Here is a 25,247-nt window from a genome sequence, read left to right on the forward strand (position 1 = left end):
CCTTGACTTACTCATGTCAACCACAGTCAAGTTTGACTCCACACTCCACTTCACTGTCATGTCAACAATTACCAGGAAGTGCCACTGAAACATGAAGCCCACCAACACATCACCATCCCCCTGCCTGATTCTGCATACAGCAGATGGCATGAAACACTTCATGCATTTTTTTTTTTGTGTGTGTGTTTGTTTTTATATATAGTACCATGGTTCACTAACCGTCAAAGGAATATACTCTACTGTATTATTAACCATGTCCTCAACAGAGGCAGTACCGACTGTGCCTTAACACTGACGCAGGAATGACCTCACCCAGCCATCAACCTTTAATGTTTGAACCTTAACAACTTGTTACTGTAACACAAATCCATGGGGAAATTACAGACACACAAACTTTACCAGCTAAATGGTCAAATGAAAATACCGCGCTACGCTCTAAGCCTGAAAATTGAAAGCAGAGATCAGATGAATTTCACTGATAAAAATCATTACTTTTGCACATTCGTACATCTGTGTTCATTTATGTGACAATGTTTCACGACTGAGCGAAACTTACATCACAACACCAATTCCTCTAAAAAAAAAAAAAAAAAAAAAATCACTGCAGCATTAGATCATCTCAGAGAGTTTATTCTAAGTGTGCCGATTGTGCTTACAGTGAATGTTGAATTTTAAGATAACCCTTGTTTGAGACCTTCTCTCTGCAAAGCTTCTTTTGATTAGTGTGAATTCCTAAAACTCCTCTGGTTGTTAGAGGTTTGCCAGCTCTGGAGCCTTTGGGACAAGGTGAAACTGCGTTGGGCGAAGAAGATGTTGTTGGTTCTTTTAGGGCTAAACTGGGATTAGTACATCGCTCATGGTGACCTGACTGTACAGATTATACGCTCACTTCTTAATCTGGCCACCATGTCACAATCAAACGGTGACCTGTTATAAAGGGATGGATTAGCCGGGTACGCGCTGATAACATGTTTAATACCGCACGTATCAGCGGAATCCCCCCGTGGCTACTCATCTAGGTCCTATAGCTAATGACAGCGCAGGGTAAGTGTACCATGACCTACTGTAAGGAGATTAAAAAAAACTCAAACATGGCATATTCACTAAACGGGGCAAGGGATTACCCAGAAAAAGTACAGTATAGTACTTATGTTTTAATTTAACAGTGTTGCAGCACTTATTTTGTCAGAAAACAAAAACTGAATCTGAATGAAACTGCATATGTGAGACTCTCTGTGACGCCCTGTCCAATGGAGTCATTTAGTATTGAATATTTTTGCAGTGATTCAACAGAGTTGGTCCAAGATAGAGCGATTAAAAAAGGTAATCATCGTCCCTGTTTACCTAGTTGCTTACTTTTTTATGTTCAACGTTTCCATACCTTCCTGTACACTCAGTGGAGGTACAAAAGATTTATACTCACTGAAACACTAAAAAAACACCGGCTGCGTCGTGAGGGAGCCCTGTTGGCCTCTGAGACCCCCCAGTGGTGAGCAGTGATTTATGGCGGGATTATGTATTCCTCTAATCTCCTATCCAGGTCATGTAGCGACCGCACAGACCTTGACACATAGACACTCGGTATGGGAGCGACACATGCACATATTGTTTATAGTATATTTTATTTCAAGCTGGTCTTAAAAGGACAAAATGCCATATCATGGCATTGCTTTCGGTTTCCAAGATACTGTACTTGATGGGTATTTGGCTTGTTCGTCTATCAAATTCTAAAGTCGTGGCTCATAGCGAAGCTGGAAATTCAGAAGTATTATAAAATGACTAGGATGTAATTTAAATCTCTACTGTATATTGAACATCACTACAGACACTCCAGGGAATAACTGTAATGCTGTGATACTGTAATACTGTAATTATCCTGCAATAGACCTCAGTGGAAATTTTATTTGTGCCAATAGTTTTAAAAAGGTCATATGAGCACATTTTTCTGTGGAGCTGGAATGATCAAGTCTTTTTCAAGGAAAATTACATAAGAATAGAGTGACGACAAATTATACTGTGGTTAATCCTGTCCAGACGTACTGAGCAGATAGAAATAAAGACACTCTCCGGTGATTGAAAATCAGATAAACCGAGGCAACGTCTTCCGAGTGGTCGGGATGCGGAGGTGCTAATGTTGCTGCGACTGCAAATCATTTCACCTCCATTAAAGTGTCAAAGGTCGCACATCAATTACAGGAGCTCCAGTGAGCTGAGGTGGTTCCTGAAGTTTAACGGTCGTCATCATAAAGCAAAGTTCCAAAATCTGATGAATCACATTTCAAGTTTTGGTAAAACTGCTGATAACTGAAAACTGCCTGATAGTTCAATGTACAAATAAATATGAAAGTTTGAAGAAATACTGTATAGTGTTATTAACGCTATGTTGTGGGTGGATGTTATGCAAGGCAGTGCTCATGTAAGAGCTGCGGAAGCGCTAAAAGGATTTTATTGATTTAGTGATTTTCACTGCCAGTACACGTGTATCAATACCAGTGCACTGTGCACGTGTGGGGAGAGTCGACTCAGCTCTGTCAACAGTCCTGTGGCTGTGCAGTGTCACTCTCCCTTACCTTGGCTGCGCTGATCTGTTCTTTCCTGAACCGCTCCAGAGGCATAATCAGCACGTCATTGGCGTTCTCGATCTGGTGGCACGCGCACATGCACACGCACGCACGCACACACACACACACACACACACACACACACACACACACACACACACACACACACACAGACACAGACACACACAGACACAGACACAGTTTATTACTGCATTACTGACATCTTTTGAAATTAAAACGGTTACTCATATCCTTTTCTGTAAAAACATAAAGATGCAAACCAAAGCTAAAGGCTATCTGTTAATATTATATAATGAAAAGACTAAATTATTTACCATATGCTAAAAATGAATTACTTGACCTCTGAGTCATTTTGACTAACTGACTCAGGGGCAGTGACTCAGTGTCATAGTATCTGCAAAGTAACGACAATACTCCCTCCTATCAACCAGATTACTCACCATCCGTGTCCTCTCATCCTCCAGGTTCTGCAGGACGGCTGCAAACTCCTGAAGAGACTTGGCTGAGGACAGATATGTTGGCAGACAGGGGGAAAAAAGAGAAAGAGACATAAGAAGACAAGAGACAATTGGAAAGAGAGAGGGAGAAAAAGTCAGTATTTCAAACAGTGATGGTGAGACACACACAAGTACAGGCAGACAGAAACATAGTGTTTAAAGAAAGTTGGCGAAAGGTGGCGATGATGAAGGTGCTTTGTGTCTGTTCTTGGGCCTCTTACAAATTTTTCTAAAGTCATGACACAGCAGAGTAATTAACTGGAAATGAAACTGCAATTTAGAGGTTTAGAGCACAGCTCAGTGCTTGTTCCCTCGCTCGCTGGCAAGTGAAGCACAGCCACATTGTTTTGGGCCAGACTTTCCACTTCAACTGCCTCTGTCTCCCTGTACAACACTTCACACACACAAACACACACTTCATTCTTTAGACTCAGTGAGTGCACATACATATTGAACATGTGCTGCATGTGCACTGGAATGTAAAACAAAAAAAAAAACAAAAAAAACATTACACATGCACATGCAAATACAGTGCAGCCCAAGTTTATTTCTTAATCATTACATGACAGAACACACACTCACACTCACACTCACACACACACACACACACACACACACACACACACACACACACACACACACACACACACACACACACACACACACACACACACACACACACACACACACACACACTCTGTTCCTAGACTTCAAGCTACAGGATTTGGTTGTTAGAACCAACTATAAAAGAGAGGGACCACATGACTATGCAAGGAATGTATTAAAAAAAACAACACAACCTTTAATAAAGCCTATAAAATGCAGCCAAACAGTTTCCAAATCAATCCCACTGAATGATCCAAATGTGATACTGAGCGAATTACAATGGAATACTGAACTGGCGAGAGTAACAGAGGCTATTTTAAGGCTACAGTATTACGACATTGGGTTGGGAGCAACCATTATTTATTTATTTTTTTTAAAAAGTGTAATTTTTTTAAACTGATATCGCTGTCGATCGGCTCGGTGTGAAACAACTGTATCACAGAGTTTTGGCCTGACTACCTTTAAAACAACAGTGCCGCCCAGCTGAGCAGCAAGCTGTTCAGGAAAGATAGTTAAAGACAGTTAAACAACAGTGGAGGTTGAGTCAGGCCCAGTGAGGAGCTGCGGCCTGCACGGACGGAGCCAGGCAGCATGAGAGGGTGTGGTGGCCGCTGCGTGTTTCACAGCAGGTCTGTTTGGACACACAGAGAGCACTACAAAGCCTGGATGAGATCACGGAATTAAGCGTTACGGATATTGTCGTGTACAACAACATTACACAATATTCTCATGTACGTCAATATGTGTTGGGGTCAAGCGCTGGTTGGAGAGGGCAGAGTCAATCGTCACTCTAGATCTTATGTAAATGACGCTTTTATTATTGGGAATTACTAGAAAATCTACACTGTAAAGTGGACTGTAGATCTCATGTTATATGTGTAACAAATGCTCCTGATGCCGCTGGATAAATACACTTATTGATTCTCAGCACGTCTTTTGATCACAACAGACAAACGAACACGAAGAGGATTAGGCCTCTGCACAATGTGACCGGCTTCACCCTCTGTGTTCTGCCAGAATGCCACGAAAAGTTCATCATCAGTTCAATGAGATACTTTAGACCATCATAAATGATATTATGCTTTAAAGATTCCTTCTGGCATGAAATAATGTGATTTAGAGAAAAGACGGATGAATAGTGATTCGACATAACGATCACAGGACGAATGATCACAGTGTTCAAATTTGGTATTTGAGTTTGTGGCCAGTGTACAATAATCTACTGAACTACTACCACTAAACTGTATGTTAGCTGCTGAAGAGGATTTAAATGTGAAGCGAGTCTTTCTCATCAGGGAATGGCCTGGCAGTAAAAATGACATCGCTTTCATTCAATTTTTACAATTTGTCAATTAATTGATGGGATTCATCAAAGACCAAGATTTAACACTAAAAACAACACAGGACAGATTTAGAGCAGAGGAACAGTTTGAGACTGTCTGATCAACAAGCTGGTCTTTCCATCAGAGCTGATATGACTGTTCTATTTCAGGGACTAAAAATGGCAAAGCATCGTCTAAGCGTCTATTTCCAAGCTTTCCTCTGAAGGTACAGTGAATGTATTGGATTTCACATCAGCAAGCTCACCTATGCATATCTCATCATCTGTCTCGGCATCTCCGATGCACTGGAATTTAAACTCGTTGAGAGAGTCAGCAAACTTCCTTTTGGCTGTTGACAGACCTGAGATAAGGGGGGGGGGGGGAGAAAAAAAAAGAGAAGCTGTTAGGGGTAGAAGTTTCATATTTCATGGTTAATGCATTATTCTGAAATATTATCATCATTCAACAGCTCATTGTAAGGAAGCTTCATCATATCACATTCTTACTATTACTACATACTCTTACTACGGTGTAGGAGAAACCCATTCTTTGTTACTCTTCTTTACTGAAAGTGAGAGTGAGTGGGAAAAACCTAAATACAGACAGTCGGATAGTGTGCGTGGATCCCCAGTGGCGTTAGTGATGAAGGCTGACATTTATGTGGAGATTTGTGTGTGTGCATGTGTGTGTGTGCGTTTGTGTGTGTGTGTGTGTGTGTGTGTGTGTGCACGTGCGCGCTGAAAAGTACAAAAAAGTTCCATTTAACTTAACTCACATTAGCCAAGTGAGGCAGTGAAAAGCCTCGGACAGATGGATGACTTTCAAATAATACATGAGGCGCTAAGAGCTCCTAGGAGACAGACACTCACAGCGAGTTTGGCTTCCCATCCACTTAAACTCATCGCAGGGTCACCTCCGATACAATATTTCCTGTTGCTGGGCGGGCCGACCGAGGTCAGCCACATACACAGAATCGGTGTGAAACAGGGGAAGACACCCAGAGAGAGCAACCATTTATAACTTCTTAGAAACTACTGAAATTGAGGAACAACACACTGCAAACAGGACCTTGCAGGCCATGAGACACAATGAATTAAAAGGAATTTTACTTTTCAAGTAAGACAGAGAATGCCTTACAATAAGAGTAACAATATAATGTGGGACATCCCACTATTCCAGAGAGACGAGGACAGAAATTTACACAAAGCGTTCGCGACCAAAGATGTATGTCAGTGGAAGTTTTTAAAAAAATGTGGGTGAAATAAAATGAAATCCAGACAAGGGTGCAGAGAAAGAGACGGAGAGGAGAGGAGAGATCAAGAGTCTCATGGAAAGACAGATGGGAGTCAGGGAAAGGACAGTGAGTGTGGAGAGAGGAGACAGACAGAGCGTAATTGGCCATGTTCATGTAAATACCACAAGTCCTCCATGCAGATCTGTGTGTGCGTGTGTGTGTGTGCATGTGTGTCATCTGTCATAGCTTGCCAGTCGCAGAAATGAATCGCAGGCCTAGCAGCTCCTGCATGTGCTGCCAGAGACACACGAACACACACACACACACGCTGGCACCAAGACACACACACACACACACACACAGACACACACACACACACACACACCCCTCTCTCTCTTGTGACTGACTCATGAAAACATAGCAGGATGTCAGTTAGCTGTGAGTCACAGTGGCTCCGTAGCCTCAAAATAACTAAAGTATGACCAAAATGAGACCACACTCCAACCTTGAAGGATAAACTGCGGTTTTACAGTGCCAGTGTCCAGTAAAGGAAAAAAAAAAACTCATTCAGCTCGATTTCTCACGTGGTGACAAACTATAATGAAATGAAAACTACAGCAATAAGCTGGAGGGCAAAAAAAAAAAAAAATCTAGCAGGATACAATCAATGTGGATCTTCCATTCTTTCTACTAGATTGAAAAAAGACCGAAAAAGAAATACGACATCTAAGCAGCTGATTTACAAAAAGTTTTGCATAAATGTAAAATGTGACAGTAAACAGTAAATGGTACAATTTATTCTTGGTGCCATTTTTCACTGTTGAGCAAAAGAAGTTGTGTTCAGGTTTGAGACAGCATGGAGGTTCCGTTTCAAAAAGCAGAATACGGCCTCCTCTTTGAAACTGCTGCGTGTGCATCCCTAGCTTCAAAAGCCAGAAATCTCAGCACCTGGCAAAGTCATCTATGGGAGACTACAGTGACTCAACAACCTCAACGAGTGAAAGCTCTGCAGACACGTCAGGGTGCAGTAAGACAGCAACATCTTACATTATAATTAATTGGAACTGATGGTTTGGTTAGAGGGAAAAACATTTATTAAAAAGACCAGAACCGTTATTTTGAATGTTGTCACACTTGAGATTAAACATCTGCAGCATCTGTACGATCAAAATCAGCAACATTACATATTGTCAAATAAGGGAGGCTACACTGACAACAGCCTTGGGTGTAAACCATATTAAAAATGCATTACTGACAGGATCTATTTTTTCAGATGCGACACGGCTGATGTTCCTGTTCTCTATCACACATTGTTCACTGACCTTTTTTTTTTTTTTTGTAGTTTTTCATTTGTTCTCTCTGGTAGCGCAAGTGCGTAATTTTCAGCACGGGTGGCTGCACAAACACACACCACCCACAACCACCCACCCTATCCTAACACAATCCAAAATCTCCACCCCTCGATCTTATTTCATACACACCCTGTAACTGTCCTGTGTTATGATAACTGTCTGTCTAGTATGTTTTATGGTTTCTAAGTCACCGTGTCATCTATGTCACTCCTTAATTGTCGTGGTATTTCAAAATAAAGTATATTTATAATTTTTTTTTTTTTTTTTTTAAAGCATGGGTGGCCTCAGTGGGAACCAAATCCAGCTATGGCAACACTGACGTCACCAGGCTACACAAATGTCTCTCCTCTCTTATTTTTGGCCTCCATCTCTCTTCCCTCTCTGTTCCGACAGTTCCTCTCAGCGGCTTGTGAGTGAGACGTGCCTGTCGTAGATCATTTCTTCTGCTCTGGATGAAGCCACACTCCACGTGCTCACCTTCATAAACATCAAAACCAACCCGCAGACTGAGGGGTAGGAAAACTGTAGGCCGTAAGACAAAAAAAAAAAAAAGAAAAAAAAGAATACATCCTCAGATACACTTACGCTCTTGCATATCATCTTTTTATGTTTATGTTTTCTAATAGTTATTGCGCGTCATCCACTCCCTCTTATCAATCACTCTTATCGCTTTGTGCATTTTCCAGCTTGCCTTTTGATGATACAGGAACAGTGACAACTATCAGATGCAGATGCTGAGACTATCTTCATTTCATGAAGAGATATGTCACTTGCATAAAACGTGTGCCATTGATTTCTGAGACTACTGCAAGCAGCATAATGGCTTTACAAAGCACCGGTGATAACACCCATTTCTCGGGACAGGTATTAAAAGCCAATGGAATTATTATTTTCAAATCCAAGACAGTAGATATAGTAATAGAAAAGAAACAAAGAAAATGTTTGTGTATTGTGTTTTAGGGGAACCAGGATCTTGGGCCCGTTTCAGTATCTTCATTTTAAAAGGAAATTCCATAGTAGCTCCAACATTTAGACATGAAAGCTGCTGCATGACTGAGCATGCAGAGATTGGTCGGCGATTAATTTCTTCCTGTATGACTTTTGAACATTCATGCAAAATAGTGAGTTCGTCTTAGATAGACCTTCAACTGCCTGAATTCAAACTGTCTCCATTAACGGAAAACTTTATTCCTTCCTGATTTTTAATGTTTCATCATTAGCCTAGAAAGTATCTTAACTGTTGAACAGTTGGTTGCGGTGAACATAAAACTGACTACAATTTTTTAAACTTTCCCCACTTCTGCAAATATGTTACCAGAGTTACTTATTACACATTTCTGGAAAACACCTTTTGAAAATTCATGTTACAGGACCAGGAAATCATTTTCATAAATCTTTGATAAACTTAGAGAGACAGAATTTCCATTGGGTTTTTAAACTTCTACTTTGAAAATTTAGAGCAACAAAGTGTTCTCACTAAAAGCAGCACACGTGAAATCCCCTTAAAAACGCACACGTGTGTATTTTCAGTTCACAGTCGAAGAGCTGAGTCAAAGTTTGAACTTAATCAAAGAGATATTTTTAATTTAGCATGACGTTCAAACCGTCATAAACTTAAGTACATCTCAGGCAGAGCGTAAAAACAATACGAAAAACATTTTTAATAGACTTCGCCTGGTGTGAGTGTTCCCTAACCCCTCAATGATGAAGGCTGGCAGAGGCACGTTAGGTTAGATCATTATATTTTATAGGGGCATTTCAAAAAAAAAAAAAAGTACAGCACTCAACACAGCTTATTCATCAGTAAAATAAGCATCCAATGGTTAACAATGATTCAGAAAAGAAGATGCTTAAAAACCCTCAATACAATAGATTTTTATGTAGATGAAGGATCGCTACTGTATGATTGGGGAAAGGGAGTCGCCCTCTGTACTGTACGTAACCCAGAGACTTGATATGGCTAAAAAAATAAAAAATACTCAGGTGTGGTGATCAAAAATTGTCATGTCTAAAAGTTAACCAACTCAAAAGCTTGAAACTATTTTACCTTCAAGATGGACCGTTCACTTTAATTATCTCCGTTTGTTTGTTGGTTTCCTTGTTTGTTAGCAGGATTACGCTAAAAGAACAGAACTGATTTTAACCAAACTTGGTGGAGGGCCGGGATGTGGGCCAGGGAAAAAAAAACCCATTAAAATGGATCTGGATCATTTACTATGAATTAGAATTTTTTTCCTCTGAAGTCTGGTGTATGTTGTTCCACACTAGCAAGCGCTCTACTTAGCACATTTTCTAGTTTGTCTAATAGGTTACAAATATATTGGTCATTAAAACCTTTAGCTGTGGACAGATGTGAAAATCTGATTATGTAAATGATGTCAATTGCTTCTTCATTGTTGGACTTTTTTCTATCATGATCATTTTATAATGGCACTTCATTCCGAATGTGGTTTATATTCATTTGTGGTGTTATGTCACATTATAAAGGCAGAACATTCAACACAGTGGCTAATATTATATGAAAGGCTATCCAGATGTGTTCAGTTCCTTGCAATAATTTGATACAGAAATTGTCATCTGTTGCAGTGTGTGCTGAAACTATTATCATGCCATTACTGTTACTGTATTATTGTCTGCCAGTTATTTGACAGTGTTACTAACGAAAAAATTCGATTTTGACAAGGTCCATGTTGTATTTACATACCAAGAGCAATGTTCTCTCTATTTGTGTTGGCTCCCTGATGACTGTGAAGTATGACTTCAGTATTCTACTTCGGAAACAATGACTTCAGGTTGCATCACCCCCGAAACAGCGATGTAAAGCTCATAAGTGTGCAACTGTGTTTGGCTTACTCGCCCTTGGAGGAGGTCTCAGTGTACATTTTGGCAAACGCTATGATGAGGTAACATAAGATTTTTATTTTTTTTTTCTGGCTTCTATATGTAAATACATCATGCGTGTCAGATAAATCACGCCATGTCATATCACTCCCAACACCATGTTCTCGAGAGATGCTGGCAACAACGACTTACTCACACACACACAGGCGCACACACACACGCACACGCACACACACACACACACACACACACACACACACACACACACACACACACACACACACACACACACACACACACACACACACACACACACACACACAAGCCACACACTCAAACCATGTTTTCAAATCAAAACCACATTGCTTGGCTGCAAAATCTTGCCAACACAAATGAATTACTACAAAACATAGAAAAAATTACATCCCACAACAAGTACATTGTCCAGAGAGGCTTTTGTGTAAGAAATATCTGCTTACAGATGTAGGGAGCAGTGATGCCTTACCATTTATGGTAGCTGTTTCATTGCACTGATGCACAAGCTCAAGCTCTTGGTTAAGAGATATTGAACTGATGTGTGTGATGAATAGAAGTAACAATTAATCTGAACAAAAATGAAATTACACTTAGTGGTATTTAGCCAAGCAGATAGTTAGGATTTATGAAATGAGGGTTTCCAGATGTTTGGACTTCTTACTGCCAAGTTACTTGGCATCATGCGCAGACTTTGATATGTAAAGTTGTCAGTAATGTCTACCATCAGCAGAAAACTGTTGACAGTGAGGTCAGTGAATTATTCAGAGTAACCTAGACACTCAACACAACAAAGCAAACTGAATTCACCTTCACTGCACTTGGTTTTCGCAGCAAGTGTCACACAACACAAACACTCTGCGAGTAAAAGTGAAACTATCTGCATTACAGGAGAAGCATTAATACAGTATCTGACTTTGGCCTGCCAACGACGATGGGCATTTCTATTGAACACTGGCAACATTTAGACATGCACAATAAATGCACGAAATCCATGTGAATAAACCACCAAACAGGATTGAATTACACGTTATGCTTCCCCTGCTGCTACAACTTTTACCCTGCTACAACAGCAGCAAGGGTATGTCATTGGTTCCTCTGCGTGGGTCTGTAGTCAATGAGATAAAAATGAAGCATTGGTTGGGAAAAACTCTGAAATATTTTGAATATGCCATATCAGATTTGCAGCTTGAAGCGGGAAAAAGCCCCATTGTTGGTGACTTCCAGATGATTGTAGCTGATGCTCTACTGTCACTGATGTTTAGTGTTTGTGTATGTATGTGTGTGTGTGTGTGTGTGTGTGTGTGTGTGTGTGTGTGTGTGTGTGTGTGTGTGTGTGTGTGTGTGTGTGTGTGTGTGCGCATGTCCAGGCAGGAAGGACAGCGGAGGACAGTGACAGCTAAAAATAAGTGACCCTGTTGACACTCGCCTCTCTGTCCTCTTCCCCTCTTCTCTCGCACTTGTTTGACAGAATTCCCCCCATTCTTCTCTCTTTCACTTCCCCCTGAGCTCACGACACCATCCGATGGAGGCACACACAAGCGAATGCACAGACAAACAGCGCCACGTAACCAATACACATGAACTTGGGACTTTGACTACAGTATCTGCATTAAAATCCACTACTTACACACATACACGACAGAACAAGTAGTTGTTCTGGGCGTATTCAATTACCATGGAAACCTGGAGATGAATGAATTCATGCCATAACTTAGCAGATAATTCCCTTTTCCTTCTGGGTGGGTATTATTTCAGCTATAATTTGTGTCCGTAGACCTAAGAATAAACAGAGGAGTGTGAATGCGGCACCTATGCTAAAAAGAATTGTAAGCCCCCGTGTTTAGCTGAAGGTATCGGAAGAGAAAATGAAGGTGCACAGTAAAAATTATCACTCAAGTGATCTATTGTAAACGTTCAATGAGGGATTAATACCGACATTTCAGGTGTGCTCACTGCGAATAAGCCGGTTTAGATAACTGAAGTACATGGTGGATGTGTTGATGTGTTCCCACAAGTATTTCACCTAACTTCACTTCAATTTGTTTTTAGCACTACGCGGTAAAAAAAAACATTCGACACACAGTTTCAGACTCAGCAGCGCAACACATAGGCAGATTTAAAGTGAAATCATAACATATGGAAAAGATATCCATTGTATCCTTCCACACTGTAGACCAGCTATATCAATTTACAGGACTCAACAGTCACGAGCGTTTTACTCATAAAAATGTTCAACAAAAAGGTTTATAACACAACATCGATGACACAGTGACAGCGTGGAAACCAATGTTGTCCACTGATAGAAAAAAAAAAAAAAAAAATCACGCAAAGGGCCAAAACTGTATCAAGAATTCAACAAGAGGCTGAGTCCTCAGTGTCCACAATGATGGGGATCAGCTTGGCGCGGCCTTTCGGTAGAGCAATTTGATCCCAGTCCTGCTGTGGACCGCTGGCTGAGCTCAAAGCACGCAAGGCCACCTGCTTACAAGAGCTGCTGGACCAGTGCTGTCCTTTGTGTGTAAATGGACTGAGCTCACTCTTTTTGGCGCTTAGACCCGAGTAGAACTACTCTGTTATAGAAGTGTTCACACTGTTCATACTGTTTGAATCAGCAGTAATAATTACATAATTATCGAATAAATGCAGTTTGAAGCAGAAACAAGTTCACTTTTTGTACTTTTTGTATTCAAAAGAATCAGCATGAGGCAAAGCAGATGTTTAATCTCTCTGGCTCGTCACATAGATATTTCATACAGACGGTTTGGTTGTTATGTGTGATTGTGCTGGTGCGGCAATTCTGTCAGTACTAAACAGTACCATGCTCTGTTTGCAGTTCAACAATGACATTTGAAGGACAAGCGGTTTTGGATACAGCTGGAATGAAGCATTTTGCTTGTAAATGTCTCCTCATGTCCCCTTAAGGAGAAACACATTATTTGATAAATTCTCATTGCGACCCTAAAATTCTTTATGCGCTCCTAAATTTTTTATAGAACACATGTGCTCCTTGGGAAAAATGTCAATTGCTTATTTAGAGGTGAAACAATTATTCAATTACAATGGAACAACGGCATTGAAAAATAATTGCTAGAAACTGATAATGAGAATAATCATTAGTTGGACCATCATGTAACTAACTCTGAACAAAACAATGCTCCCAGTCATAATGCAAGAAGTGCCCAGAGATGGTCTGAGGGATAATTTAAGAAAAATGATGACCTGTCCACTAAAGTCCATTGAACCCACTGAACAGTGATGTGCGCATGATCAGCTGTAACATGGGGTTAACACAGGTGCTTGGTTACTGCCATGACATGTGGACATGTGTGGGTGAAAGGCTGTCAGCGTGAGGCAAAATAACACGCTTCTTCTTTCTGACTTGTCACACAGATATTCCACATAACGGGTTTGCTTGCAATGTGTGATTATACTGGTGTGGCAACCCTGCCAGTACTAAATATGCCAGTCACATGAGCTCAACAATGACATTTGAAGGACAGTGGTTTGGATACTGCTAGAATGAGGCACCCTGCTCACAAAAGGCAGCGCACACATACACACACACACAACACACACACACACACACACACACACACACACAGAGCACTGTAAGCTACACAAAAGGAATCTGTAATTAACCACAACCATGCAGCAGCACTCTACAACGCCTGCTATGTGTATTAACTCACAAACTCACAAACACACACACACACACACAGTGCAAAAAGAATGGGTCTGTGTGATATCAACAGGATATCCAGCAGTAGCTTGAACTCTGCAGTAGCTTTGTTCCACAAGCATGTGAATAGAAACTCTATTCATGAAGTGGGACAAACACACACACTCACACACACGCGCACACACACACACACACACACACACACACACACACACACACACACACACACACACACACACCACATACTATTCATCTGTGGAGACAAAGACAGATTTCAGGCTCTCCATCTAATTCTTTACATGACCCAGCAGCCAAGCAAGGAGAGGACTCAACAGACTCAATCATGAAGTGAAAGTAATATAAAATCACACGACAGTACATATTAGAAAAAGGGTTTTTTTTTTCTAATAATGGCATTGCTTTGGTTGATACTGACCAACCAGAAAAATGTGGAGTTTTAATTCAATAAACTTTGAACTTAAACTTCCACATGTGGCCTCTTTCTCTACATAGATGTAACATCTGGCAACAGCTCTTCCGGCAAAAAGAATATTTCATGTTGGCTGAGTGCCAGCCCTGTTGGTGAGAAGAAACTATAATAAAGTTATTTAACTTTTAAAAAACCTGTATTATGTCATGCACAAAAACTATTTCCTTCAGGCAGAATATTGACTGTTTAACAGCCTTTTTGAAGCAGTATTACGAAAAGTTATGTTGTCCATCGTGTTTCTTAAATATGTCACAATGAAACGTTGACAGCTACATTTTTGAATTGAAATTACACTGTATAAACAAATAAAGTTCTCTCATTAATATTCAGGTCTACAGTGGAGACAGTGACTGATACCGGATGTTTGAGGCAGATATTCATATTAAAGATTTAAAAAACCTGATATACATACATATACATATATATGTATATATTAGTAAATGTGTTGTTACAAATTCACATACAACATTTTCAATTAGAATCTAATCATTAAAGAATTGTGACCATAATGTACTGGGTGGGACATTGTTTCTAGATTACCTCAATTATGGGCTAAATTATGGGCTACTCCATGTTAAAATCATACTGCTGCCAAATCCCCTCACCTCTCTTGGCACAAGCCTGCAAAAACTGACACCTACCCGACTGTCCCTTGGCGAAATGTGCTTGCTTTCTTGTATGGCAAGCTCTGTATGTATGTATATGTGTGAGTGGGAATGTGTGAACTGGAAAAGTTAATATTGTCAAACATCATGGCGGTGGCAATGAAACTGTGTGAGTTGGAAAGTAAGGTAATATCTGTCCAGTGTCTTTCCTTCCTCAACAATAAAAAAACACAAAGACTACTCAACGTGTGAGAAGATTGTCAAACATTGAGCATGACCCTACAGTACATGGCCGGGCTTTGCTGTTGGCAGAGAACACAAGGTCACCTTGACATTTAGCGGGGAGGAAACACTTCTTCCATGGCAACAATAAGTCACAGAAGCGAGGGAAAGTGTGTGTTTGAGAGAGAGAGAAAGAAGACGAGGAAGTGGAGATGGCTTCTTTCAGGCGTTGCCATGGTGAGTTCAGGTTGGGGGTAAGCAGGAGTCAAAGGTCACCTTTCGTCTGTCCATTCTGCTTAGTCAGCTTTATGGGAAGCAGACGGGCTCGGAGCACATTGATGGACAACATGAACCATCTCATCACTCTTCTTCTGACCACAGCAGAGCAGATATGGGTGATTAAGGTCAAATCTGGCCATGAACGTAGATCCCGTTACAGACCTACATTTCAGGTCCATCATCCGCCTGTAATACGATCTACCAACACAGCTGGAGAACAGTAGAAAAAAGGCTCAAAACTGTCCACTAATATTAAGTCAATACTATCTACTGCCTTGTCATACAGTCCCCGAGGGCGGTGCAAAAGTGGGTTAACGTTTGGAGGCTAAAGGTGGATTACTAATCGCAGCGGAATCACATTCAGTGCCTTCAGCCAATGGACTACATTGTGCCATGGATGTTGTTAATTTTATGTTCCACTTGAAAAATAGTACGACAGTGTGTATTCCAGCTGAGCAAGAGCAAGAAAAGTCAATTTAAGTGTTTTGTTATAGCGCAAGGGAATTCGTATCCAAGATCATTTCAGCGCTGTTTAAGTTTCTGTTGGACGAAACGGCACTAACGTCATTTTGGAGATAGAAGGAAACAGTGAGAGACTGGCAGAGAAATGGGGAGAAAGAGAGAGAAAACAGATCAGAGTTGTATTTTATCTCATCACCAACTAAAGGCTAACCTGGCTGCCTGTACAGTAAATGTGTCATCAGGACAAACTGCTGCCAAGCTGCCTGGACAACCTCCAGGCCGTGGCTAACTCTTCACACATCCTTGCACACATGCATGACACACATGCATGCACATGAATATACTGCATATAGGGCTAAATTTGATTTTCTTCTTAATACTGATACTACATGTCACTTTATATTAATAAGCTGTGTACATGGATCGCCAGAGTCACTGGAATACATCCTCTGGAGACCATGAATGTCTGTGCAAAATTTCACAACCATCCATTTAATAGTTTATAATATTTCAGTCTGGATTACAGTTGTCCACCAACCAACCAACACTGTCATAGAACTGTGACACTAGCATTGCTAAAAATACAAAAAAAATTCCTAGATGCAAGTCAAAATGGCTGACTGAAATCTCTGAATGAAATGTGATTCTTTTTTTTTTTTTTTTTTTTTAATTTTGACAAATAACACTGCTAGAAATAGTGCTGAAACCGTGGAGTGGAGTCTCTGACTGGTCAGTCTACTAAGTAATGAAAATAATCTATTGCATGTCTGAAAACTGAATATTATATATTATTATAAACTGGTGGTCACACACACACTGTGAGCACAATATCTGTTATAGAAGAGATATTTTGCTCATAGACCTTCATTAGGAATTTAAAGCATTTGAGATCTTTGGCCATAATTTGAAATGTTGTGCTGATAATGTGCAGGGGTCTACATCCTTTTAGAGCAATTTATTGGCCAACAGATATATAATATATATATATATATATATATATATTTATTTTATTTAATTCCCAATGAAATTTACCGTTTCAGTGCACTTGATGTCATTTTGGATAATAAAGTTTATTGTTAAACTGTAAAATATTCTGCTTTCATTACATATCTTTTTCACAAGTGTTTATATATATATATATATATATATATATATATATATATAAAAACACTTGTGAACCCCCCCCCCCCATATATATATATATATATATATCGGCCGATACATCGTTATCGAGATTTTTTAACTCCCTAATATCGGTATAGGCATCAGTCCCAAAAGTCCAACATCGGTCGGGCTCTACTTCATTTTCTCTCAATTCTATTCCAGACATCTACACATGTTTTACAGGTATAGAATACATTCTATAAACTTATTTATGAAACAAAAATGGCCCAACTGTTTCCAGTTTCCAATTCACAAAAGAAAAAAAAAACAAAAAAACTTTGGACCGTTAATATGCTAACATATGTGATTTTGTTTTTCTGCAAAATTTTCTTTTAACTTTATGGCATCTTTTTTGCACAATACTGAAATCTATCAGAAGTTCAAAGTGATTTAAGATATAGAACATTTTATTGGCCACATAGCTCCGCTTTCTATTACTAGCATGGAGACCATGTACTGTGTGTGCGCTCCAGGGCAATCCAAAATGTACTTACCATATCAACTACAGCTGTTGCAACAGACAAAAACTTAAAAAACACACACACACACACACACACACACACACACACACACACACACACACAAACACAGAGTTTCTACATACCTCTCAATCACACACTAACTGCTGCCACTTGTATAAATACTCCTGCTGGTGGTTTTACTACAGGCTGACACACAGACCCGAGGTCCAATACTTCAGTCACACCCCCCACCAACCAGCAACGCCAGCCATTCACTGTCAATTTCATATTCAATACTTGTTTAACCACAGAAAGCGACGAAAAAGGAAGTGAGGTAATATTAAAGCTACAATATAGTACTAAAGTTTGAGACTGGTTTAAAAACACATTCCACATTTTAAAACAGTGAATGAAACTGACTGTGCAGCATAATAGGTAATATACTGTGTGTGTCATTGTAAACAGGGTTAAAACAAGATTCCTGATTTATGATTCTTCAGTTTACAACTTTAATTCGCATAAGACTCAAAGACTCAAAACAAGCAATCTTATAAATCCCAACACATCTGTAATGTGGTGACAAATACTGTACGTCTGTGCATCAGTCCAGGACAGGGATCTGTTCATGAACACATGACGAACATTTGTTTTCAAATTTTACGAGGATAATTTAGTGAAAACCTTTGTGTGTTTGCCAGCAGCAGCTCCGTGCACCATAAACACCACTAAGCTGTGATGGAACTCCCTCGCATATGGGAGTCATGACAGTAAACACACACACACACACACACACACACAGAGGACCTTACAGGGGCACTCACTTGCCCACATTTGGAACCACTTATAAAAGCAAACATGGGCCAACACATGACACAGCACTGGAGTTGACAAAGCAAACACACACACACACACACGCACACACACACGCACACACACACACAATGGAAACACTCTCTCCCAGTGTCTATCTCAGCAGATGGCTTTCATCACATCTGATTGTGTCCGTGCAGTGACTGAGGGGGCAAGTGTTTGTTTGTGAGAGATTGTGTGTGTGTGTGTATATGTGTGTGTATTGTAAAAGTTCACTGTAATTAGCTGGAAACAGTCAAAACCTATTCATTGCCCACATACAGAACAGCCAATCTTTCATCAAGCTAAACAATCTAAAAACATATACACACACACACACACACACACACACACACACACAAAGACAGTGCACACGCCCCTCTTGCATCTTCATTCCTGTTTAATGAGTGTCAAACTGCCCATCCCAGGGAGGAATCCCAGGGAAGGAATTTAAGGAAGGAGCAAGAGAAAGAAGGAGAAAATGATAGAGAAACAAGCTTCTCAAATCCTTCCAAATCTCAGAGATTATAAAGTCAATGAAGCACTGTGTTGGTTTATGGTGGCTTTTCTTTGCCCTGTAATAGTACTTTGCTCATCAGAAACTGGGTGAATGGCGGTCAGAGGCCAACAAAGTGATTAACAATGGCTAAATAAAGCCTGAGAACAAAAAAGAATCCAACAATGACACACACACACACACAGTCCCAACTAGAATGAACTGTTAAGAGTAAGCTGGTGGAGAGGGGGCAGGAAGAGACTGAGGAAACAGGGAGAAGCAAGAGGAAGAAAGTCATATAGTTTTAGAGGAGAGGAAGGAGGGAACTGAGCTGAGAAACAGCTGTAAGAGAAGGAAACGTGAGCTGTTGCAGGCTAGATTTAAGGACTCGTAGAGGAGGAGGAAAAGAGGTATTTAAAAGAGGGGTGAGGGCATATTAAGGAAAGAAACCTGGAGAGAAGAGGGAAAATCAATCATTTAAAATGATTTAATTAAAAAAATTAGACACATGCATACAAACACAAACATTCATTTAAAAACTTTTTCTTTTTTTTTTACCATGTTTAATGTCTTTTGAATACATTTCAACTTTACTCTGACATATTAATGTTTATATACTAAAATACTTTGCTATTGCATGCTAGTTTTAATGCCAATAATCACAACAATTGTTTGATTTATATGGAGTGTCAGACAACAGTCAAATCCTTATCAAGAATGTTTGTTTGTGTGATGTGTTTATGTTGAATATATCAGATGATAGATTGCTAATCTCAAGTACATTAGGGCTGCAACTTGTGTTTATTTTCACATTATCTGCTGATTGTTTTTTTCTTTTAACTGATAAATCATTTAGTCTAAAAAAAGTGTGCCTTCCATAATTTCACATCTTCATATTTGTTGTTTGGCCCACAAACAGTCCAAAACCCAAAAATAATAAAGTTCTACATCATGTACAATGATATAAAAATAGAGAAGTTCTCACTTCTCATATTTCAGAAAGCGAACCAGTAAATGTTTGACATTTTCGATTGATTGCCTTTTGCACTGAATGCCTCTGATCAATTAATGGTTTTAAACAGGTCATGATCTAACAAACATGAAAACATCAAACCATCGCCCGCGGTAAGTTTTATCACTCACTGTATAATTGACTCTTATAGTTGGAAAGGATCTGTGCAGCTTTAGGAGGAAGAGGGAAACACTGTACATCATTGAGGCCTTCACGTTCTCCCTCCTCTTGTCTCAGGCCACATAGCTATCGTATCCTAGCAACAGGCACAAAGAAGCCAGGTCACCATAAGGAGCAAGAAGTTCAGTTTCTGTGTCTCTGGTTTGTTTGGTCCAGTATTTCCACCTCTTTCGTCTTTCATCTTTATTCCTCTGTTTCAGTGTCTCTTTTCCCTCATTAGTTATTTTTTCTGTTCTTGTTTCTGTTTAGTGCCAGAAAGCGTTCCTCACTTTTATGTTCTCTCAAACCCCCCCACCCACCTCACTCACTCACTCTACGGTATAACCCTCTTTCAACCTCTCTCTCGCTCTCTCTCCCGCTCTCATTTTGGCACTGCCACGCCTGTTGCTGACACAGCGAACAGAGAGACAACCGGGGAGGTTTTCCTCCGTTTTTTTTTTTTTTTTTTTTTTTTAAAGAGCGTCTGTGGGGTGAAATCATCCTGCGGACCGCCGGCTGCCGCTGGAAAAATCCACAGCAGGAATGTGGGACAATCTGACTTGGAATCCGCGCGGAGGACACAAGGCCAGAAATGCCCTGCTCTGGCTAAAACTGACCTCGTAATTTAAAAAGGAGAACACCAAGTTTTCGTCCAGTTTTACAACATTCTTGCGAAGTGAGGAAAACACATATGCCATAATTAGACATGTGTCCCCAGTGTCATTCACTTTACAGCGCTATTCATGATGTTGAGATAGACCCCATTAGAAAAAGAGGCAGACATTCAGATTATTAACTGTATATATTATCCATTTATTCTAAGATGAGCAACCACATTATCACCCACTGTGTTAGCCACTGTGTTAGCCACTGTGTTAGCCACCACTTTAAGTACTACGTCGCTTGTGTTTCAACCGTAAACATGAAAATTACCCGTGGACAGTTTGACACACAATGGTTAGCATTTCTGTTCTATAAATGACTCTAACATTCACTGGTTCAAGCTTCGAGATTTGCAGCCTTTCTTCATGTTCTTTCATTGTAAATAGCATATGCTTGGACTGAAAGACAAATACAACTTCTGCCAACTGCTCCGAGTACTTGTGATAGCAATTTTTCACAATTTTCAACCAATATATAAGGATAAAATAATCAGGGGAATGAAAAAAAAAAATAGACAAAATAAAAAATAATCATTAGTTGCAGCAACTCTTGATTTTCCAGATGTTAATTGTAGCTTCTCATTTGTGAGTGTTTGCTGCTTTTGTGATAGTAAAACTGAATATCTTTGAGTTTTGGACCAAGAAAACTGAATATGTCACTTTGGGTCATCGAAAATTTTCATGGGCATTTTTTCCCCTTTATTCTGACATTTTATATACTAACCTACTATCAAATACTCCTAGAAATTGAATGGTAGATAAACTGCAATTGCCCCAAGGATGACCAATACTCCCCCAAAAACAGAAAAAAAACAACCCATCTAATAGCATTCCCTGATATGACGACCATGACTAAACTCTGAGCCCAGGTGTCCTCTTCAAAACAGGAAACAGTAAGAGAATATATGACCTTGCCTTCACAGAGAGCTGACAGTGAGTTACACGGGATGATAGAAACACACCGAGGTACATCCACGGACGCAGACACAAACACGAAGTGACGTGCAGACGGAGGAGGGGAAAAACAGGCCTCTCATAAACAAGGTGGGAGACACAGAGAAGGAAACAAGAGCCAGAGGATGACAGAGTAGTTGTGGCTTGTTGTAGTGTTTTCTGAGCTGCCTGGGAGACTCTGTTGTCCCACTTGAGGTCATTGCTGGTACAAGACAAACTAAATGCCATTCCAACACAAACAATGGAAAAAGACCATTTAGTCTTTATCATTATGTCAAACGGTTGTTAATAAATCATATTAAAGCAACAATGCTCAGGCAACTTTGTTCACACATTTTCCGTCGGCTTTGCCCAAAAACTTTCATAATGCAGCGCTCTCAAATAATGAACCAGTGTTACTACACAAACACGAGCAAACACTTATATCCTTTGAAAGCCAATTCCACTTGAACTATGCAACCGTCTAAGCTGCAGTCGGCAGAATAAAAAGGCCTGTTGGGCACATGACGGATCAGACCAGTATGGTGAGAGTGTTGTTAGGAGAAAAAAAGAGAGCGGGTGGAAACCACACTAACCAGATTAGTGCCAGTCTCCAAATAGCCTTCATCCACTTCCTCCCCTACGCTCGACACAAACCTGTGACCTCTGTTCCAGACAACAACACAAACATACAGCGAAGACGCTGCCGGCAACTCTCTGAAAGCCAAAAGTGTGACCTCGAGAAATCTGTTATACTCAAGGCATTGTTTACTGCTGCTTACTTTTAAGCTGCAAAAGTTGAGTGGCACAATTACACAATAAAGTGAACTTAAAAAAAGCTAGCATGCAAGCTGAAATGGCTTGATTTTTTGAGCGTGGTAATCAGAAGCTACTCACTGGATAACAAAGTGAAAGAGATCTGGACAGAAACTGATATTCTTTATTTCGCTGTAATGTTCCAAATTCACACTTTTGACTGGGATCTGTGTCATTTTGCATGATTTATCATTTCATGTTGGTAAACCGAAACGGTAAAGCAGTTTAATGGTAGGTGGGGAGTCCAGCTTTGTATTACTGATGCCTTTAAATATCTGTATATCAACAATTTATTATTCCTCTGGATTTGACCTGGAATTTCAGGTCATTCAGAAGTTAAAGTGGCTCGGGTACATGAATGTGTTACAAGCGTTCCTCTGTGTTTAACCTTAACAACAACAATCACACCATCTGACCTCCCAGTTTGCGCCTGTATCAGTCAATGAAGTTTTAATAAAGGCCTCAAGTGACTAAAATCAGAGCAAGTACCCAGGAGACATTGTTGTCATATATATTTGATACGGACAAGTCCTGCATGAGTGGAATTTATGACAACTATTATGTCTGCCATGCCAGTCTGAAACACATTACATGGCTAATGACGTATCCGTTAGATGCCAGTTCTACAGCGTGGCAACTTGCCTTCTACGGATGCCAACTTCAATTCCAACTGAATGCTTGGATAAAAAGCCAGCGAATTAGCTGCCAACAAGCTGTCCGAGTGCCAGTGCTGGCTGTACTAAAGATGTTTGTACGAATGCCAGTCTCCCCCATCTAAGACGACACAGGACAGCAGCTCTTAAGCACGGTCTCTATGAGACATTAACCAGGAAATAAATCAGCAGTCTCTAACAGGATTGGCCAAAATCCTCCCTGACCTCATTCCATCAACTCTTGTGAGACAGATGGAAAAAAGGATTACAGGAGAAGCCCAAAAAAAAGAGTGAAAGTCATAAATGGAGCAAAAATGAGAGACTGAGATTACCCACCTTTGACTCATGGATGAAAAAAATTGTATTTCGACTTTTGCTAAATTGGGGCCGTGGCAGGTAGATCACTTCGAGTTCTGTCCTGTTTTACTGTTGTTCTCTTTTTTTTTTATATTCCAAAATATAATGGCTTGTAAAATTGTGAAAATTGGTAGTGAACTGAATTTACAATGTGGCCAGTGCTCATAAAACTTGAGTTTGCTACTGTGAATAAGTAAGGCTACATCAATGTGCTGAGAAGGGAAACAGCAGTGGGAACAAAGAAAAAATGTATCAGTCTAAGAACCAATAATATTAAAGCAAGGTTTTACTACAGTAGCTTTTTTTTGTTGCTGTTGTTGTTTTTTAACTGGGATTTTAATCATATCTCACAGTCTTCATCAATGGATGGAGTGACCAAAGTTCCACACGTAGGTCACATGACTGTTGACACCTAAGCCATTTCCATGACAACTGAGCAATTTTTCATTTACTGAGGAACATTGTGAGATGTGGTTGAAAGCTGCCAAAAAAAAAACCCAGTAAGTGGACGTGGAGTTGCGATTATTTTTTAGAGTGGACACACCTCATCGATTACTTGATCAACAGAAAATTAATCTGCAAACTCTTTGACACAACTTACCTCAAGGTCCACTAACTAGCTTTTTTTTTTTTTTTTTGAATTGAGCCTTTAACCAATGACTACAGCAGCAGATGTGATGACAAAGGTTTCATACTTAGGCAACTGGGCCATTTCCAGGACAACTGAGAAAAATCCATTTACTGAGGAAGACAATGAGATGCAGTCGAAAGCTCCAGAGAAAGCTAGTGAGAGGACCTGAAGTTAAAATTATTTTTAAAGCTGAAAGAATAAGTCAATTGATTGCTCGATCGACAGAAACTTAATCAATTCAAATTGTTTTTTCTCTGTCAGCCGTGAATATTCTGTCAAAATATTCATACACATCATAGACACAGTATGAACAATGTATGTGTAAAGTCTTCCCAGGCTTTCAGTGGCCACCCTCCCTACTTTCTTTTTTGTCGTTTGAAACAGGAAGTGCCAAACAAGAACAGGAAGAGGAAGTAGGTTCTCTATCCACACTGTTTTCCAGCCAAAATAACTGAACCCAAAACGCTGCCATGGGAACATTCTGTTATATTACAGCACAGGACATACTGTCACGTACTGTGGCATCAAAACATTTACTTATAAGTTATCACGTGGATTCCTCAAGATTTATTAACTCATTTTAACAACTTAACTGCAAATGTCAAATGTTTATGTCATGATATCGCTTTATCCAACAGACAGACACATTCGAGAATATGACTGCCTGTTTCTAAATAATATATACTCACCATTAAGGGTTGCATCATAAAAGACCTTTTACAGTTTATTCAATTGCAGTAATGTTTAATTTTACATAGAACGTGAACTGATCAACAAAAGAATTAAAACTGAGAATATCTACTATTAGCTTTTTCTCTATGTAACATAAATAGGCTTAGAATACAAA

At 39.9% G+C, this 25,247-nt stretch overlaps 1 protein-coding gene across 1 annotated transcript in view; it reads right to left on the reverse strand.

Moving 5' to 3' along the window:
- Nucleotides 1-25,247, reverse strand: part of LOC130182243 (rho GTPase-activating protein 26-like) — a 90,483-nt gene that overhangs the window by 43,107 nt on the left and 22,129 nt on the right. The window contains exons 2-4 of the mRNA XM_056396994.1: nt 5,273-5,368; nt 3,023-3,084; nt 2,571-2,642 (exon numbers count right to left, since the gene is read on the reverse strand). Of these exons, the coding sequence (XP_056252969.1) occupies nt 2,571-2,642; nt 3,023-3,084; nt 5,273-5,368 (230 nt within the window). The remainder of the gene's footprint in view (nt 1-2,570; nt 2,643-3,022; nt 3,085-5,272; nt 5,369-25,247) is intronic.

The sequence above is a fragment of the Seriola aureovittata genome, chromosome 15 (assembly GCF_021018895.1).
Source record: "Seriola aureovittata isolate HTS-2021-v1 ecotype China chromosome 15, ASM2101889v1, whole genome shotgun sequence".
Taxonomy (NCBI): domain Eukaryota; kingdom Metazoa; phylum Chordata; class Actinopteri; order Carangiformes; family Carangidae; genus Seriola; species Seriola aureovittata.